General features: G+C 44.3%; 1 protein-coding gene and 1 long non-coding RNA gene across 13 annotated transcripts in view; one reads left to right on the forward strand and one right to left on the reverse strand.

The window, feature by feature from the left end:
* LOC123973740 overlaps positions 1-15,472 on the forward strand; it is a 34,594-nt gene extending 19,122 nt beyond the window's left edge. Inside the window, exons 6-7 of one of the 4 annotated variants that reach the window (XR_006825681.1) lie at positions 4,956-5,027; positions 13,986-15,472. This is a non-coding gene — a long non-coding RNA (uncharacterized LOC123973740). Of the gene's footprint in view, positions 1-4,932; positions 5,903-13,985 lie in introns of those variants that run through there. The other 3 variants (XR_006825683.1, XR_006825682.1, XR_006825680.1) reach the window with 3 other exon arrangements.
* enox1 (ecto-NOX disulfide-thiol exchanger 1) overlaps positions 1-18,248 on the reverse strand; it is a 155,538-nt gene that overhangs the window by 7,401 nt on the left and 129,889 nt on the right. For all 9 annotated transcript variants that reach the window (XM_046054004.1, XM_046054006.1, XM_046054005.1 and 6 more), the window contains 6 exons: positions 14,185-14,291; positions 11,239-11,353; positions 10,894-11,087; positions 8,950-9,057; positions 4,921-4,977; positions 3,292-3,394 (listed from right to left, as the gene is read on the reverse strand). In XM_046054004.1, the coding sequence (XP_045909960.1) occupies positions 3,292-3,394; positions 4,921-4,977; positions 8,950-9,057; positions 10,894-11,087; positions 11,239-11,353; positions 14,185-14,291 (684 nt within the window). The remainder of the gene's footprint in view (positions 1-3,291; positions 3,395-4,920; positions 4,978-8,949; positions 9,058-10,893; positions 11,088-11,238; positions 11,354-14,184; positions 14,292-18,248) is intronic.

The following is an 18,248-nucleotide window of genomic DNA, read 5'->3' on the forward strand; positions in this document are numbered from 1 at the left end:
CTCGCTGGCTGGCTGGCTTGTATTGACTAAGACGCGTCAAGTGAAGGAGGGCTGGCTGGTTGGTTGGCTGGCTGGCTCGCTCGCTGGCTGGCTGGCTTGTTTGAGGGTTTTCCCTGATTGAGTATTGTTGACTAAGACGCGTCAAGTGAAGGAGGGCTGGCTGGTTGGTTGGCTGGCTGGCTCGCTCGCTGGCTTGCTGACTGGCTGGCTCGCTGGCTGGCTGGCTTGTTTGAGGGTTTTCCCTGATTGAGTATTGTTGACTAAGACGCGTCAAGTGAAGTAGGGCTGGCTGGTTGGTTGGCTGGCTGGCTCGCTTGCTGGCTTGCTGACTGGCTGGCTTGTTTGAGGGTTTTCCCTGATTGAGTATTGTTGACTAAGACGCGTCAAGTGAAGGAGGGCTGGCTGGTTGGTTGGCTGGCTGGCTCTGGCTGGCTTGTTTGAGGGTTTTCCCTGATTGAGTATTGTTGACTAAGACGCGTCAAGTGAAGGAGGGCTGGCTGGTTGGTTGGCTGGCTGGCTCGCTTGCTGGCTGGCTGGCTCGCTGGCTTGTATTGACTAAGACGCGTCAAGTGAAGGAGGGCTGGCTGGTTGGTTGGCTGGCTGGCTCGCTCGCTGGCGGGCTGGCTGGCTTGTATTGACTAAGACGCGTCAAGTGAAGGAGGGCTGGCTGGTTGGTTGGCTGGCTGGCTCGCTCGCTGGCGGGCTGGCTGGCTTGTATTGACTAAGACGCGTCAAGTGAAGGAGGGCTGGCTGGCTTGTTGTTTGAGTGTTGTCCCTGACTATTGTTGAGTAAGGCATGCTAGTGTGTGTATATATATTTTTTTTAAATCAGTAAAGGTTGACTGGCTGCTCTGTTTACTGTGCAGCACTTTAAGGCTGCAGCAAACGCTGGCTGGAGCAGAAACCTCTTGAATTGATTATTTCTGAGAGGTCCTGCAGAGGTAGGCAGTCATGCAGAGAGGGAGGGGGTTGAGGGGCTAGAGTGGTGTCCCCTGGAGGACCTGGCCCAGCCAATATTTATTTCCTTGATTTATGTGGCGAAACGCTGGCAATTACAGACGGGCCTAATTTAATTTCTTCCACGGGGCCTGCTCCCATGGAACAGTGTGACCACTGAGTGAATGTTGGTGTGAGCAGAGAATTTCATGATCAAACTCTCCTGAAGAGAACGAGGACTTTCCCCGATATGAGAGTGTTATCAAGCTTCTTGAACTGCGACGTCCATTTCTCAAATCTGCTGATCCCTACACTGTCTACACTATATTTACTAAACTTAAATAGAGATTCAGGATTTTGAGCCTTATCTATTTAACCTCTGAATAGTGTCTGCAGACCAGCTGCTTCCAGCCTCTACCAGCTAGGACGCACTTCCTGAATGTAACCTGGAAGGCAAGACCCAGGGCAGGAAAAGTCACTCACTGTTGTGAGAAACAGGAGACTGGAGGCCAAATACTTGTGTGTCACTCTGTGGGAGTCGCACAAAGGAAACGCCTCCCACAAACAGTGGCGACGGAAACTGAGCGGATCGATGTTGAACAGCAGTTACTTGAAATTACTAAAATGCAGAAAGTAAAGGGCGCCGTAGGAGATGGCATGTAGGACTCTTTAACCGGTTGAGGCAGAAATGCGATGGCTGTTTGCACCAGAGTATGTCATGGAGTTGATTCAGATGTGACGTTTTAAATTACGCTCTTACATGCAGGAGTTCATGTCAACACGATCCTCTTCTGCGAGTGCATAGATACTGCATGCGAGTCTTATTTGATGGTGTGTTGGGGGGGAAAAGGCCGAAGCTCCCAGCAGCAGGGAGGAAGATGGAGAGTCCGGCCTCGCCTCTCCTTCATATGTGGATTTTCTCAGACACTAAGAGAGATAAATGTGCTGCTGTGTCTCCTCGGCTCTGGAATAAAGCAGCAGCTTCTCTCAACACTGCTGCATGCGCCCTGCAACGTTAGGATTCAAACGGCAGAGAGAAACTAAATTAATTCAGTCCAGCTGCTGAAAGAGACGCTTGTTTGTAAGCTTAGAAAGAGGAAAAAAGAGACAAGCATCAGAGAGAGAGAAAGCCCGGCTCAAGGTTTTAGTCCGCTTCACTGGTTTTGGCTGAAAGGCCTCCGAACCCCCAGACACCAGAGAGTGTGTTTATGCCCGTGTGAACATGATGGCGGTGATATCTGAGCTGAAACGACTCGAGTGTCAACTCCTGCGCTGCATCTGTGTGTGGGGGGGTGTTCAGTCATCTTTAATGTTATTCTAACAAACACTCAGAGCCTCGCTGTGCACTGAACTCACTCCACAGGGAACACCAAGCAATCAATCCAGTGACGTCCCAGTACGTAGCACCGCCTGCACGCTCTCTGGAAATTACATTTGATGTAACAGCCGTCAGTTAAGTTCCAGTCCAAGATTTCATGATCCCAGTATGTGCATAATCTACCCAGAGTGGCGTTCTGGAAACAAAAAGCCCCGAGCGAGAATGAGCGCGCTCGCATGTTCGCCTCCGTCAACACAGCAGCCAAATTAGATTAATTTCATTCCTGAGCACAGCAGAGCCAGAGGCAACAGACTGGAGCGTTAACCAAGACTTTCCTTCGACAGAGAGAAGTTCTCAGTCGGAAACTTGTAGTAGAATTATTCCTACAAAGTCAACAACCGCGTTCTGTACATCTGTTGTAAACTGGATTATCAGACAGAAACCAGGACTACCTTCAGAGGAGACCAAACGTGACCCAGGAAGGTCGTCGTACTGATGAAGCACCTCAGAGAAGGAAATCTCTCCTAACTGGCCAAAAATTGTACGTCTTAGTTTTTAGGAATAAAAGCATTTCCTCAACTCTTCACTCAGGAAACCCCTCCACCCTGGCAGAGGTAAACATCAAGTGGAAGAACATTTACTACATAAAAATACGTGTTGTGGCCTTAACATTAAATTCATTTTGACGATATGCTGACTTGCAGTCATTACCACTCAGAGCTCCCTACGCCAGCTACTGCGCTCCAACACTGAGATCCTGCAGGAAATTTACCACGGCTACGATTTATGGCACGGTCTCAACTCTTCAGCAAGCTACAAGAAGCAGCAACAAGTGTATAATGTGCAAGGTTTTTGGAAGAAGCTAGCTCTTCTATTCCTCTTCCTCTTCCATAGAAGAGACCGGCGTTTGATAAAAGCGAAGTCATCACTCGAACAGCGGTAACGTTACTGTACGTGCTCCTGGGTCTGTTGCTGGCTAGCTCGCCACCCAAGTTTCAAGCAGCACTATTGCTGATACAGTCGGACTTTATATTTACCCAGAAGCAGGGCCTCTTTTTCTGATGTGACGCCTCCTCTCATGATGACCTCGCTCCTCCTCTCTCTGCTGTGGTACAGCGAAGGAACACACCCGTTGATCCCCTGTGAAAACAAACATGTACATTTATGCACCAGTGCTTCTTCTACCACTGATTCACTCACACACAACAAACATCGGATAAAATGCGTCATAGCTTTCCAGGGTTTGAACACGGGTCAGCTCAGTGTTGCACGTTTTATCCTCCTCCAGTTTCCAGTTCAGCAGGTTTGGGGTTAACAGTTCATGTCCCATGCCATATGTATATATGTGTGGAAGTGTACATGCTGCCTCTCTGAAAGTCAGTAAAGTGCAGAGAGGATACCACGAGAACCCACCTGACCCCTCTCTCTCTACCGCTAATGTTTCTGCTCACCGCAGCGCTCTGACCTCTGACCCTGGTTAGCTTTATTTGTACTGCGTCAGGTTTTTCTGTTTGCACACACATAGAAAGTACTTTTAAATATTACAGTCAGGAAACAGATAATGGGTTTGGAGACTAAACCTAATTCAGTTGTTTACCTCTTGCTATGCAACCTCTGCTCAGATAAAGCATAGTCAAACTATGTTACGGTTTTTGGTTGTGTGTTGGTCAGACGTTCATGTCCCCCCCCCCCCCCCCCCCCCCCCCCCCCGTGATGCCGTTTGAATTGTGCCCCGTAATTACATACAGCATGTCTGTCAGTTTAAAAAGAGTCAAACTCTCAGTCTGTCGTAAAACTGTTGAAGTATAAGACTGAAAATACGAAATTATTTTGGGTGTGACCAGATTAAAACATGATGAGGTTTCTCGTCAGGTTAGGCAGCAGTAACACAGCAGAGTATAGGAAAGGTAGACTTCTCATTAAATGACAACGTTACACTTCTGGTAATATTACTTTTGTCTGGACAGAGGACACAGATCTGTGGGAGAGATTCTGAACATGCAGGAAGTTTTTAAACGTGAGCAGAAAATCTGCTGACACACAGGAGCTGTTAAAGTCCAGGAGTTTATCACTGAACTGAGGTGAAAAGGAGCCACAGTCACATTTAAAGAGGTCACTTCCCCAAACAAAGACACAAAGAGGAGGGAAGGCTGAACCAGGACTCAGTGCAGCTCTCAGATCTGTTCCTCCTGTAGCTTATTTAATATCTGCTGACTTGAATCGTCACCTGCAGCCTGAAGTTCATTTTTTTCCTTCACATAAATAAAAACTTTTCCACCATAAAGTGGTGCAGAAACATTTGACCAGGAACAGGGATGCACGTCTTACGACTTTTAAACTGAAACATCGTGTGTGTAATTCAGGACTCAACTCAAACGGTATCTAAACATTAGTGTTATCTCGCCGTTGACCTTAGTACATATTTTTTCCAAAATAAGGTCCCACGGCGGTCCACCAGAACGGGAGGGGCTCAGGCTCCCTATTGGCCAGTTCCGAAACACACACGGTATATTAGTTTTTGAGTGTTCAAGGAAGTGGGGTAAAAACCTTTTTGTAGCACGAATGTTGAAAAATGTCTGAAGCCACGGTCTCTCAGCTATAAACAAAACTGATTCCTAAAAGAAATGAAACTTTTACTTAAAGCCGGCTCTGATGTGTTTGTTTACCTTTTCATGTAGCTCTCCATTGGTTCCCTCCACAGCCTCGCCGTTACTGGCCAGCAGCTGCAGAGACAGACAAGAGGACAACTGATCAGTCGCAGTGAAAACCCAGCGTGAGAACAAAAAATCCAGTTTGTTTTCTGTTGTTTTATAGATGACTCTGTCAGAGGAGAATGAAAACAGGCTCAAGACTTCCTACAGAGGAAAGTCAATAATACACTGCAGAGCGTGTCGGTCCATTACGTCTGCACACTGGAGAAACACTCATCTGATCAATTATTAACGGCGACATCAAACACATGCATGATGGATGGAAATGGGAAACTGAGGTGTGAGGGCGTGGAAACATTAAGGCTAAGGCTTTAACACGGAAGAGGACACAAACTCAACACGTGTCTGGTTTGCGCTGAACTCCCTCGTTCACTACGATCTGCAAATGAACGGCGAGGCGGGAAATCTCAATCCAGATTGGTGGAACGGGTTACCAACCGTCTTTGAAAATCGCTTGCGGCCTCTTCTGAGAACACTTATTCTCCGAGTATGCTCCATCCTTCTTCAGCTGTCCCTCAAAACAATATCATGTGCTCTGCACTAACATGGTGCTTGATGCAGTTGCAGCCTTGTGGCACAACACGGGAAAAAACAGACGCGTTCAGATCTCACGACTGGAAGCGTGTTGATTTCTATAGAGAAGACGCAGCCGAACTAAACCAGCTCATCTTTAGGTTTAAATCAACACTCTGCAAATCCGGTAACAGGAAGAAAGGGCTAAAGGTCATCTCACGCGAGTGCACGCACATTCACACGTGACTTTCCACCAATGAGTGATTTACGCAAATATACCCGAAATCAAATTTCTCAGACTCACAGAAACTTTTACTGGGAGAAATGCTGCAAAACAAATCTCCTCATCCCACGAACTGAGGACAACCAGTGGAAACTCAGACTGATAAATAATTGTACTAATGTTCAAATTATTATTTTGATTGTTTGATATTTCAGTAATTGTTCCTCAATTTGTACTTTGTTTTTAAATGTCACATTTGATACGGACTTTTTAGTTGTTTTTTTTCTTTTGTCTATTACTAAACACACACGTTACTGTTTGATTTATTAACTTTTATTTTAAATATTTATTTTTACGCAATTTTTACTTTAGATATGTTTTTATATTTATATTATCTTTTATGAACACACTCAAACAAACTTTTACTGTTTTATTTTCTTATTTAATGAAATATATAAAATTAATTCTTTGTTTTCATGCAAATTCATGATCAACATGGCTGAGCCACAGGGCGTCTGTGGAGGAGGTTCAATCCCCGGCTCCCCCTGGTTGCGTGTCGAAGTGTCCTTGGGCGAGATACTGAACCCCGAATTGCCCCTGGCGGCTGTTCCGCCAGTGTATGAATGTTAGTTTCTGTTTGAGCACTTAGGCTCAGTGTGTGAATGTGTGTAAAAGCGCTTTGAGTGGTTGAAAAGACTAGAAAGGCGCTATACAAGTACGGAGCATTTAACAAATTGAATTCACGCAGCACTGTAGGGAGATGATTGATTACGTCTTTTCGAATTTGTTTTTTCCCCCGGCGTGTGTTCGGATCTGGCGTCGCTCGGAAACCGCAGGTTATTTGTGGGATGCTGCAGCAGCTGTATCACCTTTAAATCTGATCTGTTAAACCTCTGAATAAAACATGTTTCACCACCTTCAGCTCGCCCTCCAGACCTCCTGCCTGCCCTCTCCTCTCCTGGATTAACAGATGCATTATGTCAAACCAAAATAACGCTGCAGCTGAATGCTTTATTCAAGCCCTGCTTGTGTCGTCTCTTGTAAAGATGAGCTGAGCTGCTGTGTGATTCTCAAAGACTCAATAGACTCACGCTGGAGGAAAATTGACATCAATTTCCATAAAGAGCAAAGATGAAAAATACCTGGATTTAACCAATACAAGGATAAACATTTCTGAAGATAACTCACGTAACTACACATGTTGGCTTTGCTGAAGGTGTGTGGACACTGTATTAACTCGACCCCATTTAGACTTTCAGGGTTCATGTGATAAAACAATGCAGGAAGTCCAGTTTTACAGCAGTAACCGATCTTTGAATTTGAACACTCATCAGATGCCAAAACGCTGCACAGCAGTTGGGAAAGTTACCCAGGTGGTAACTATTTTAACTTTTGGTGCATTGAGCGGGGGGTGCACAGCAGAAATACGAAGCTCCTGCTGCGAAGTTATCCACCAGGAACGCTGCCTTTTGATGCATTTGATTGGCCACCACAGCGCCTTACCGGATGATGCTGCATTGCAGCAAAGGCTGAAAGAGGTTCAACCTTCCTTTCTTTGCTGGACAACCCTGCGGCTCTGGGCCGAGTCCTGCCCCCTACTTTGATTAACTGACCATTACCTTAACAGACCTTAACCAACAGAGGCAACGAGTACTAGCCAATCAGAGGCAGCATTGCTGAAATAAAGTATTCAGAGCAGGCTAAAGCCTGAGCTTATAAGATGAACATCCAACATTGTTGCATCTCTCTAATTAAGGCAGGAATCTCTGTTCGTATTTAGATTACATCAAGAACTGTTCATCTGGTCCACCTCACGTGTGGCGGGTGTGTTGCTGCAGACCAAAGGGAGCGCAGTTTAGACACGTTTAGAATAAATAAATATAGTGGACTGAACTATGAACTTGAATTGTGCCCCATTGGCTCCTGTGGACGGGCACTGCACCAGTACAGAAAACCACCAGGTCCCCTTTTAAATAACTTCACCAACACTGGTTTCACCACTAACCCTGGTCCACACAGGTATTTATAAACCACTCACATCATGTCTCCGGTCAAACCACTCACCTCTCAGCAGGAGACCGCAGAACAACATCCTGGCTGTTGCCATAGCAGCCCTGCTGTCCTTGAAACCCCTTCATCACTTTAAACCTGTGTGTTTGTTTGCAGAGCCACAGAAGAGAAAGTGGCCCTGTAAAAGACGATGCACGCTTGGCGTCTCTGATGGCGCAGCACACGTTACTGTTGTACAGGGCGTGGCTCGCTGATGTCAGGACCACGACTACCTAAACCGACTTCAAAGGTTAAAACATCTGCGCTGCGTCACATCCTCTTATCTCCTCTGTCAGCTGGTCGGGAACACGAATACACGTTCTGCATCCACAAAGCCTGTACTCTGAAAACACTTCAGCCAAAGGACGCCAGCCAACGGCTCCACGACTGAGTCTGATTAAACAGCTGGTGAAAGAAGCAGAGACTAAAGACCAACTGCAGCTCGAGGAACCGAACGTTTAAAGCGTTTAATAGTTTCACAGAGAGATTTGGCAGCGCATTTAAGTGAGCCCAGGATAACCTGTCCTAACATCGCTGCCCTAAAACATGACAACATAGAAACGACTAAACTAGTGTTAGCTAAACATAATAAGCTAACCTTACATTCACGTTAAATTGAAGACGTCACAAAACCAACTCTGCTTCACAGGGAGAGAAATTGGGTGCAAACTACATTTTTAGATGCAAGTGAACATTCTTAAATTATGCTTTCAAAAAGTGATGAAGACAAAATCAGCCATTTCATGCAGTGGTGGGGACATGTCTCCAGCGTGTCCAGCGCAGAAACCTCACCAAACTAAAACGTACTGAAGGTCCGTCCGGTCGCCGGACCGGTACGTGCCAACGCTCGTACGTGTCGTTTTGGGGACCGGTCATGTGTGTCGTACTGTCTTATGTTACGTTTTGGACTCTGACAGTCGAACTGAAGACAGACTGATGGATAATCAGCTGACAGCGTTTTGAATTTGATAGGATTACATCACCACTACAACTGGCAAACATCTCTTTACCATTCTAGGGAAACATTCAGGAGAGGACCACAAAGATTTTCCTTCTTAATCTGGTTTTGACTCAACTGGATCTGAAGTCCACGAGGTGGACTGGAGCGCCAGTAACTCGAGATATTTATTATATTTTCTATTAGACGTAACAGCCTGGATTAATCCGAAGAACTCCTGGTTGTAGGTGGGACTACGCACCTTGTCTCGTAGCGTGAGCACCTCCCCCTCCAGGTAGCGATGCTCCTCTCTTGCCTGCTCCAGCTCGGCTTCTTTACTCGCCAGCTGCTCCTGCAGGCTCAGCAGTTGCTGGAAGACAAAAACACATATTTATCTTTCAGACAGATTTAATGATGCAGCCTTAATGACGTGACTAATGAGATTTTCAAAGAGCGCCAGGCTGAAATAAGTCGTTCACAGGAGAAACTTCATCTGAAGGCTCAAGTGTTTTTTTTAGGCCTTTTACATATAACGGCTGATTATGTAGGAAGCCATTAGATTTATTTTTAGAGAGTGATTGAAGCTGAGATGATGTGCGTTCGCTCAGCGTCGCGTCTTCTCCTGTCTGATGGGACAGATTTCATGACCACAACTCTCCTTTGTATCAAACTGCTTTCTCCCTCTACACGTCTGTTTATCTTAATTAACTCCGTATTTAAACTTTTTTTTTTTCCTCATTTCATCATAAAACTAATAAAATACTTTCAGGAAATATTTATTTCTGTAAAACACTTATTGTGTTTGTCACGTCGGCTCGTCTGTACGGAGGGAAGAGAAACCACAGCAGGAGACAAACGAGAAGCGACAGCAGCGTGACGCTTTCTCACACGGGTAGAAGTCAAGTAAGCAACACACACACGCACACGACAAGTCAGCAGGGTGTGTGTGTTGTGTCTAATGTGTCTCGTTCCATTAGTGCCGTCACTTTAGATGGAGAAAGACAGGAAGTCGAGTCAGATCAGGCCAAACGAACACAGCTCCCTGTGCTGACTTATGAAATCAGTGCAGTGAAGGACCATGGGAGGTGTGAGCAGTGGAAACAAAGGGGTTTTTATTTGCTCGGGGAAAGTAAACTCACCTCCCTGCTCTTTATTGATAACAGCCTGTCAGAACTTTCACACATCTACAGAGACTTGCTCGAGGGAAGAGGAGAGAGCTCCCCAGTCACGTGATCACCAGCCTGGCAACTCGCACGGGAAACGTTTGGGTCACTTCCAAACCCTGCAGGCCGGCTGTAATTCTGTATATTTAAATCTGGGTCTACTTCCACAGCGTTGAAACTGTTTTTAATCCGTGCAGCAGCTGCAGTTTATTCCTTTGTCAAAATGGCGTCCACAGAAAGATTTTCTTGTCGCCAGCAACAGGCTCAGACTGTTGCACCTGGTGTCTGACAACATCGTTAAAGGATCCCTGCGAGGGAAACGTGTAACTGAAGTTTCGCTAAAGGACCCTTCTCGCTCTGAAATCTCGTGAGAGGCGAGTTGTTGCAGGAAGACGCCGGCGGAAATGAGGGTGAGAAGTTTCTTGTGTTGCAGGCATGCAGAATGTGTCGCCAAGGTGTGTGTGGGGGGGGGGGGGGGGGGGGGGGGGGGGGGGTGGTAAGTGCTTTGAGAAAGGTTAATTTGCATAAGATAAATCAAGCTACTGATTATAAAATGACCCCAAAACGTGCAGCACCCGTCAGATCACATTTTCTATTTGGCCAAATTTTCCGTTCTCTCCCTGTGACAAAAGAGGAGCGAAGACTAAAACATGCCTGCATGTGTGCAGGGAGGATATTACATGAGAATACGTTGATCTGCAGGAGAAACGTGTGAACGCAACACATCGTCACCTGCCACCTGAATTTTGTGTTTCCTTTTACATAAACAAAAACATTTCCATCATAAATTGATAGAACAGGAAATGTTGCCAGAATGCAGTGAATTAAGTGTTTTATACTCCCCTTTTATAACTCATATATTTCAGCATAGATGATTTCTATTGAATACTGTTAATTTATCATCACATCTCGTTCTCGTGACAGCAGTATGGTGCATCACCACGTCCCTAACCCGAGCCCTTAGGTCTCTACGTACAAAACAAACTCCCCTCCCTCCCCGTGTGGGTGTTAAAGACAGATGAAGATGACGAAGAGGAGCCCACCTGCTGCATGCTGTGCATGCTCTGCTGCAGCCTCTGGATCTGAGCCTCAGCACCATGTGACTGATCTTCTTCTGGTCGGCTGGATTTGCTCTGTTCCTTTCTCAGAAGCTCCACCTCGTTCCTGTAGGCGTCCAGCTGCCAACGCAGGGAGTCGTTCTCCTCCTTCAGAGACGCCTGAGTCTGATCATACACTCCTGCAGCAGGAGAGGGGAGGAAACGAGGGGAGAATTCTACATAAATCTAATTGAGCTTCCAGCCTCTGAGTGGATGTTAAAACACTTTGACATGTCAGCTGTAGAAAGAAGAAAACCTGAGTTTCAAGTTTGTTTATTAAATGTAACGTACCATTTTCAGTGCGCATCCTCTTACAAGGATTTTCATCCAAGTCGTCATCTGACATCTCCATCTCTTCCTCCCGTCGGATGCCCATGATCTCTTCGCTGTGGGCGTTTCTCAGCTCCTGAAACAACCAGACGCCGTCCTCAGCACCACCAGCATGTCGCCTAATGCCTCTATAGACGCTACCAATGGTGCCATATTTACTGTAGTAGTAAGCTCGCAGCGGTGGGGTGTCGGTGATTAACTAAAGTACAAAATGTTCCTTTAAGTTATTTATATAAACTACTTTTTATCTCAAAGTTTCAAATTGTTATACATGTATTGTTCTAGTAGTGGTTGCTCTACAGCAACCCATAAAATCTGTTTCTTAAATGGTATATAACTTTTAATTACTGACATTTATTAACTAACGTAGAAAATGTGTTACCTGTTGGACATTTGGTAGTGAAATCAATAAACATCTGAACATAAAAGGAAATCTGTATTCAGACCTCACAGCACTACACAAACAGGAAACACACACAGGGACTGTGGTGAGTTCAGCTGGTGTTTCTAACACGATAAAAGGATTACACACAAAGCGCTATCAGTAATATGACCCAGAGTAAGGTAGAGTAGTGTAGACCAGCTACCAGAGTACCAGCTGGTCTACACTACACTACCTTACTAAAACTATGGCAGACCTTCTTAAAGACAGTATGACGTCCTCTTGTTTGTTTCAAATCCCACAGTGCAGAGCGAGGACATGTAGGACACGTTCAACGGTGGTGCATTTACCGATGGTTCCTGAACTCAACACAGCAAGGTGTTCATGTTCATGGTGCTATCAGTGGATCATGCTTCCAGTCTGCAGTGTTACACAAAGTCCAGTACCTCTGTGGTGTAGACAAAAACAACTACACTAAAACGATACAGAAAGTTAAAAGTTAACGTTTTAAGATAAATGTTTTGTAGATGAGTTACGTCACTTACGACAGGTACCTCTCTTTACTTACGTCGCGTCACAATATTTGCGTCACGTTACTTAATGTTACTTGTCGTTACCTCTCACGTTACTTAACGTCACATTACTTTTGTCATTACTTAACGTCACATTACTTATGTTCCTTACGCCACGTTACTTAACGTTACGTACGTAATTACTTGTGTCACATTAGTTAATATTACATCGCATCACATTACTTACGTCACTTATGTCATTACTTAATGTTACTTACGTCACGTTACTTATATCACCTTATTTAACGTTACTTAATGTTATGTTACTTATGTCACTTGCTTATGTTGTTACCTCTCACGTTACTTACGTCATGTTATTTACGTCACCTTACTGATATCACCTTATTTAACGTTACTTACGTCACGTTACTTAAGCCATGTTACTTACGCCACCTTACTAATATCACCTTATTTAACGTTACTCACACCACGTTATTTACGTCACATTACTTAACGTTACTTATGTCATTACTGCTCACATTACTTACATCACGTTACTCACGTTACTAATGTCACGTTACTTAACTTCACTTACGTCACATTACTTAACGTTACTTATGTCATTACTGCTCACATTACTTACATCACGTTACTCACGTTACTAATGTCACGTTACTTAACTTCACATTACTTAACATTATTTATGTCATTACCGCTCACATTACTTACATCATGTTACTTAACGTTACTTATGTCACGTTACTCATGGTTACATTACTTGCGTGACATTACGTAACGTTACTTAATGTTACTTAAGTCACGCGACTTAACGTAATGTACTTTTTGTAACCTAAACCACGATCTTTTCTTAAACCTAACTACCACCATTTACCACGTGTTAAACATCATGTGACTTATATTTTCATCCTGCTGATGTCTAATGTTGGTTTACTTTTGTGTGTCATGCATCCTTGTTTGATGCAGTTTGTTGTAAGTATGCATCCTGGTTGGGAAAAAGTTACCTCAGCAGTTATTCAATAACCAAAATAGTTACTTATTTGAAAAGTCGGATCACGTATGAAAGTGTTTACCACGCCGTAACTGCTCTTATGAACTAAAGGCATTCGTAAAGTGGAGTAAATAGTAAGAAATGAGAGCAGAGCGCCTCGGCCTGCCTGCATCACTGCTGCCGAAGCCCTCTGGGATAATCAGATGTCTTTACGGCTGCCATATTCATTATCTTTTCATTTGCCTACTGAGATCTCGCAGCACATTTCTGACAGAATAATGCTCATTTCCACAGAGGAGATGTGTGCGGCGTGTTGCTATAGAGACATGTAGACTTACCACAGATGCTAGCCGTTAGAGGGGCTTTCACAATGGGACTGCTGCACTGTGTCTCCACAGGTGTGTCTCTTACCTCTCTTTCAAACCAAAAATATTCTTAGTGGTGACACAGAGTCGTCTCAGAGCTTCAGATTTTGGCTACGGAAGATTTAAAAGGCAGAGATAAAAACAAATCCAACAAAGAAATGTTGTGTTTTGTTTAATTTTTCTTTGTTGGATCTGCTTTTTTATTTCTGTGCCACACTTTGGGTCGACCGAACTAAACTCCCCACGGAGCAACAGGCTGCTGACAACGGACAAATCCTCCCTCCTTTAAACACAACATTCTCGTGTTCGTACTCGTTATCTAGATTTGACTCTGGATGAATAATTGATCAGAGAGTTAAACCCTGGAAATCACTGTTGCCATAGCAGCGCCTCGCACTTTCCAGGAGGCGTCAGATCTGTGCTTTACATCTCTGCTGCAGGGAGAAAGAGATCAGAGGCGGGTGTCGGTCTGTCTGTCTGCGAGGGCGAAGCATCCAGAAAAACAACAACAACAAGGGCAGCGAACACAACAGATCCTGCAGGGCTGTCTGTCAGCTCTCCTGCGGACTCAGAAATGACAGCAGAGAAGAAAAGCAGTGCGCCGGGGAGGGAGGAGAGAACAGAAGAAGGTTTACCAACCTCACACTGCTTGCGCCAAATGTCTATGTTCTTGCGCTGTGCTTTTGAGAAATGGTCCCACGCCTTTTGCCTGGTGGCGGCGCTGAAAACGGTGGTGATCTGCTCGACTTTGGGGTGAACAGGGAGGAGGAGGAGGAGGAGGAGGAAGGGAGGAGGGTCAAGACAAAACAAGCCGTTTATGTAGCGTTGTAGCACTGACTGAGGCTCGTACAGCGGGCACAGGAGAGACTGTGCACATTCACGGACCACAGCCTGGTGGACGCAGCAGGACGGCCGCCTGCTGTGGACACTTCACTCCAAAAAGGAAAACGGGCATCATCTGCTCAGGTCAAACTCCATGAGGGTTCGTTCAAGGGATCAAGGTTTTTTGGCCCAGATCAAAGACTTTTAATATCGAGTATCTGAGCTACTGAGTCGATTTACCTAAATGTTGAATAAATATCTGAAACCTTGCTGTACAGACCAGGATAATAGGGCCGATTTTGGGTCCGAGTCACCCTCCCCACAGTCGTTCCAGAGCCGAGGCTGAACAGATATTCTTTATGCAACTGTGAAGCTAAAGCAGCCATGCTCGTCTGCAGACATAAACTACAGGCAGTGCTCCTCTGAACTCCTGCAGAGACTCGCTGAGCAGATGATGACCGTATGTGAAGCAAAGTCCCAAATGTTTCATTAAAACATCACTTTTATCTGCAGAATAAATAAAGCAAATGTTATTATAGGAAATCAGACTGAATGCAAAATAATAGTTTGATTCAGGGAGGAAAACGGATTGGAACCAACAGATTATTAGTTAGCGTCCCCTAAAAACAGATGAATTGTGTTGTTATATTTCGGCCTGCGATGTGTGTCACGGGATGAGCAGGTCTCTCCTGGCCGGCGCTCTGTACTTACATCACCCGCAGCTTCACTTCCTTCAGGACTGACAAAGGCAGCATTTATTCAGGATGGATGCTGATCTTCAGACACAAGATGAGTGTCGTCTCGTGTCACATTACGTGTAAGGAAGTTGTAATGTAATGACTTTAAAGTGCTGTTTTTAAAAATCAAACATTCTGAATTAAAATGCTCCCTTTCAAAGATTTGCTTTGACATTTCGTTTTGCTGTCAAACTAAAACATTTCTGACACTAGCATCATTTAGACTTCAACATCTGTACTGAGATCTGATCACCCAGAAACAAATGTATGGCAAACCATTTTAAATTTCATTCCTCAAAACTTACTATTTAAAAGCTCCTAGTATTTATTTATTAGTTACTAGTATCTCCATTTTACTAGAACCTACTCATTAGTCACTAGTAACATATTCATTCCCACTAGTACATATTTTTGGGTAACTAGTGAATTTATTAATGTTGATAGTAACATTTTAATTCTTAATAGTTAGAACAGAATAGTTATCAATAATTAAACACTAAGTACTAGTATCTAAATTATAGGTACAAGTAAAATAGAAATAGTTATTAGTAACTAATGGAAGGTGATATCTCTACTGTAGAGGCTCATAGATTCTATGCCAAAATGTGCAATTACTTACAAGTAACTAAAAAATAGTTTTCAGTAACTAATAAATAAGTATTAGAATATTCACTGGTAAGTTTTAAGGAATACGTGTTAAAACAGTTTGCCATAGAAATGAAGACACAAAGACGTATGTGGACAAACAGACCTGTGACTGCACTGTACTTACCCCTCAGCAGTCCTCTGGCGTGAAAGACTTGCCTTTTTAAAGTGGCATTAAGTGATATTTTTGTCTACAGTGAACAAAACAGCACTGAGAATTATCACCAACCCTTGGAGATGCTAGTTTTGGCTCTCTGGCTGCCATGCAAATCTTTGTACTCTTACGCTAGCTGAATATTTTTTCTTTTAATGATGAAGGTCAATCTGAAGGCCCCTCGATAACATTTGGAAAGTCTTTAAGAGCCGCACGATTTGAGTTTTCACCCCCCCCATACAACATAGCGAGGGGCTAAGCTGGAAGTTAGCAGTCTCGGTCGGCAGAAGTCAACCCAGTGGAACAAAGAAACCCCACCGCCAACTCACATTTTGGTGGCGTAACTGCTGAGCAACACGTTTTTTTTTATCTAGTCAGGGTTTTATTGGCTCTGTGGTTTATGATTCCATTTCATAGTTTCCGATGCTCCTTTTTTTGTTTCTTTGGGAAACTTTGGAACATATATTAAGAAAAGTGCTATGTTCAGTTTTATATAACCCGCACATATGTTTCCAGAAAACAAACTCGGACAAGCCGAGAGTTTTTCTGCCCCCTTGTGGTCAGAAATCACTTAATGCAGCTTTAAATGTAAAGATGTCGTGCAGTGACTGAACCTTTTCTCAGAGCACCAGGCATTAAAAAAACACCAGCTGGTGTTTTTAGTCTGTGTGTTGGCACGTTCTCACTACTGACTCTGAAACCTCCGTGCGACTGACCTAATCACCACCTTCACAGTGAGCTGAAGATAACGGAGTTGATGGTGAGACGGATGAGGGAGTGTTGTCATGGAGACTGGGATGAGATGCTCGCAGAGTAAATGACTTGCATCGAGGCTTTAAAATGGCTTCATGGTCTGCACCCTCCGTAATCTGCACCACGCCCTGCGGCAGCGCGAGGGACTGTGACGGGGTGGTGATGGGATAAAACGGGGGGTGTATTTATTTTTAAAATAATCCCAAATGATAACAACACTGGCACATTAATTTTACTTAAAAGCCTTGCTGTCTGTACCAGCTGTCACACTGTTTTTGTCCATAACGTTGGTCAAATCCAGGAAATTACTCTGGATCATATGAAAAAAGTATTAAAGGTGAGCTCTGCATATGGGATTAACACATTCTGTAATAACTCCAACTGTGCAACTCAATCAGTCTTTTATCATACATACGGCAAAAAATGTTTGATGACCTATGACCTTTTCATGTACCTTTATATATAGCCTCTGTAGTCTGGAGTTGGGGATAGTTTAAATTGGACTGATTTCTGTTTAAATTCTGCAAATCAGCTTTACTTCCAACACGTTCTCATCCCCAGGGTGTCACATATGGATGCCTTGTCAAGAACCCTTGGCATCGCTTTTAACACTTTGGGTACTCTTTAGCGTCATTTTTGTATGTGTAGGGCCCCTTGGTCAAGTTACTTACTAAATCACCAAAACCACTTGATTAGGTTTAGGCACCAAAACCACTTGATTAGGTTTAGGCACCAAAACCACTTGGTTAAGCCCCTTAGGTAGGTAACTTACATGTGACTTAAATTACATAAGTAATTCTACCTACATTATGTCACTAAAAAGAATCACTGTTGACTTTTTGTTTCACACTGTAAACAAATACCCGTCACCTGGATGAAAGTCTCGTTTCTGACTCACCCGTCGACCCCAACCACCCGTTTACTCTGATTTTTCTGGATATGAAAACTTTTAACGTTAAACTACTAAAGGGCTACCCCCCGGGGCGTTGAGCTATGACGCTAAAGGTGCCATGTGCATTGGTACCAGATACCGAAGGATGTGACAAAGCATCTATGTGTGATGCCGTGGGAATGAGAAGGAGATGCCCCCTCAGATAGACCCTCAGTTACCAATTTATTAGGTACATTTTCTGTAACTGTAAGGTTCCTCTTCAAAATGATGATGAATTATGAAAAATGGACGTCATGAGTCAAACTTACCTGAATAACTGCACAGCCAAGGTTACAGGAACAATTTCCCACATGTGGTCTGTCTGTACGACTGTTTGTGTTTGAAATAATAAAGTCTCCTTACACTGTGTTAATATGGCCATCAGGGCGTTCTTGAACGTCTCTTTGGCGCGCTCCATCTCCTCCTCATGCTGAGCTTTCTCACCCATCAGCCGACGAACGTGGCTGTTGGCCGACTGGATCATGGAGTAGAAGTGATTGGCGGTCCTGCGGTTGACTTCGCCCCGGTCGATCCAGGTGAACAGCACCGCTGTAGCCTCGCTGAACTTATGGTCGTCTGTGGGAAGAAGGTACAGAAGAGTGAGATACGTACAGGAAAACAGCAGATGGAATATATCTGCTTGTTCAATACCACTGATTCA

The sequence above is a fragment of the Micropterus dolomieu genome, linkage group LG07 (genome assembly GCF_021292245.1).
Source record: "Micropterus dolomieu isolate WLL.071019.BEF.003 ecotype Adirondacks linkage group LG07, ASM2129224v1, whole genome shotgun sequence".
NCBI classification, from domain to species: Eukaryota; Metazoa; Chordata; class Actinopteri; order Centrarchiformes; family Centrarchidae; genus Micropterus; species Micropterus dolomieu.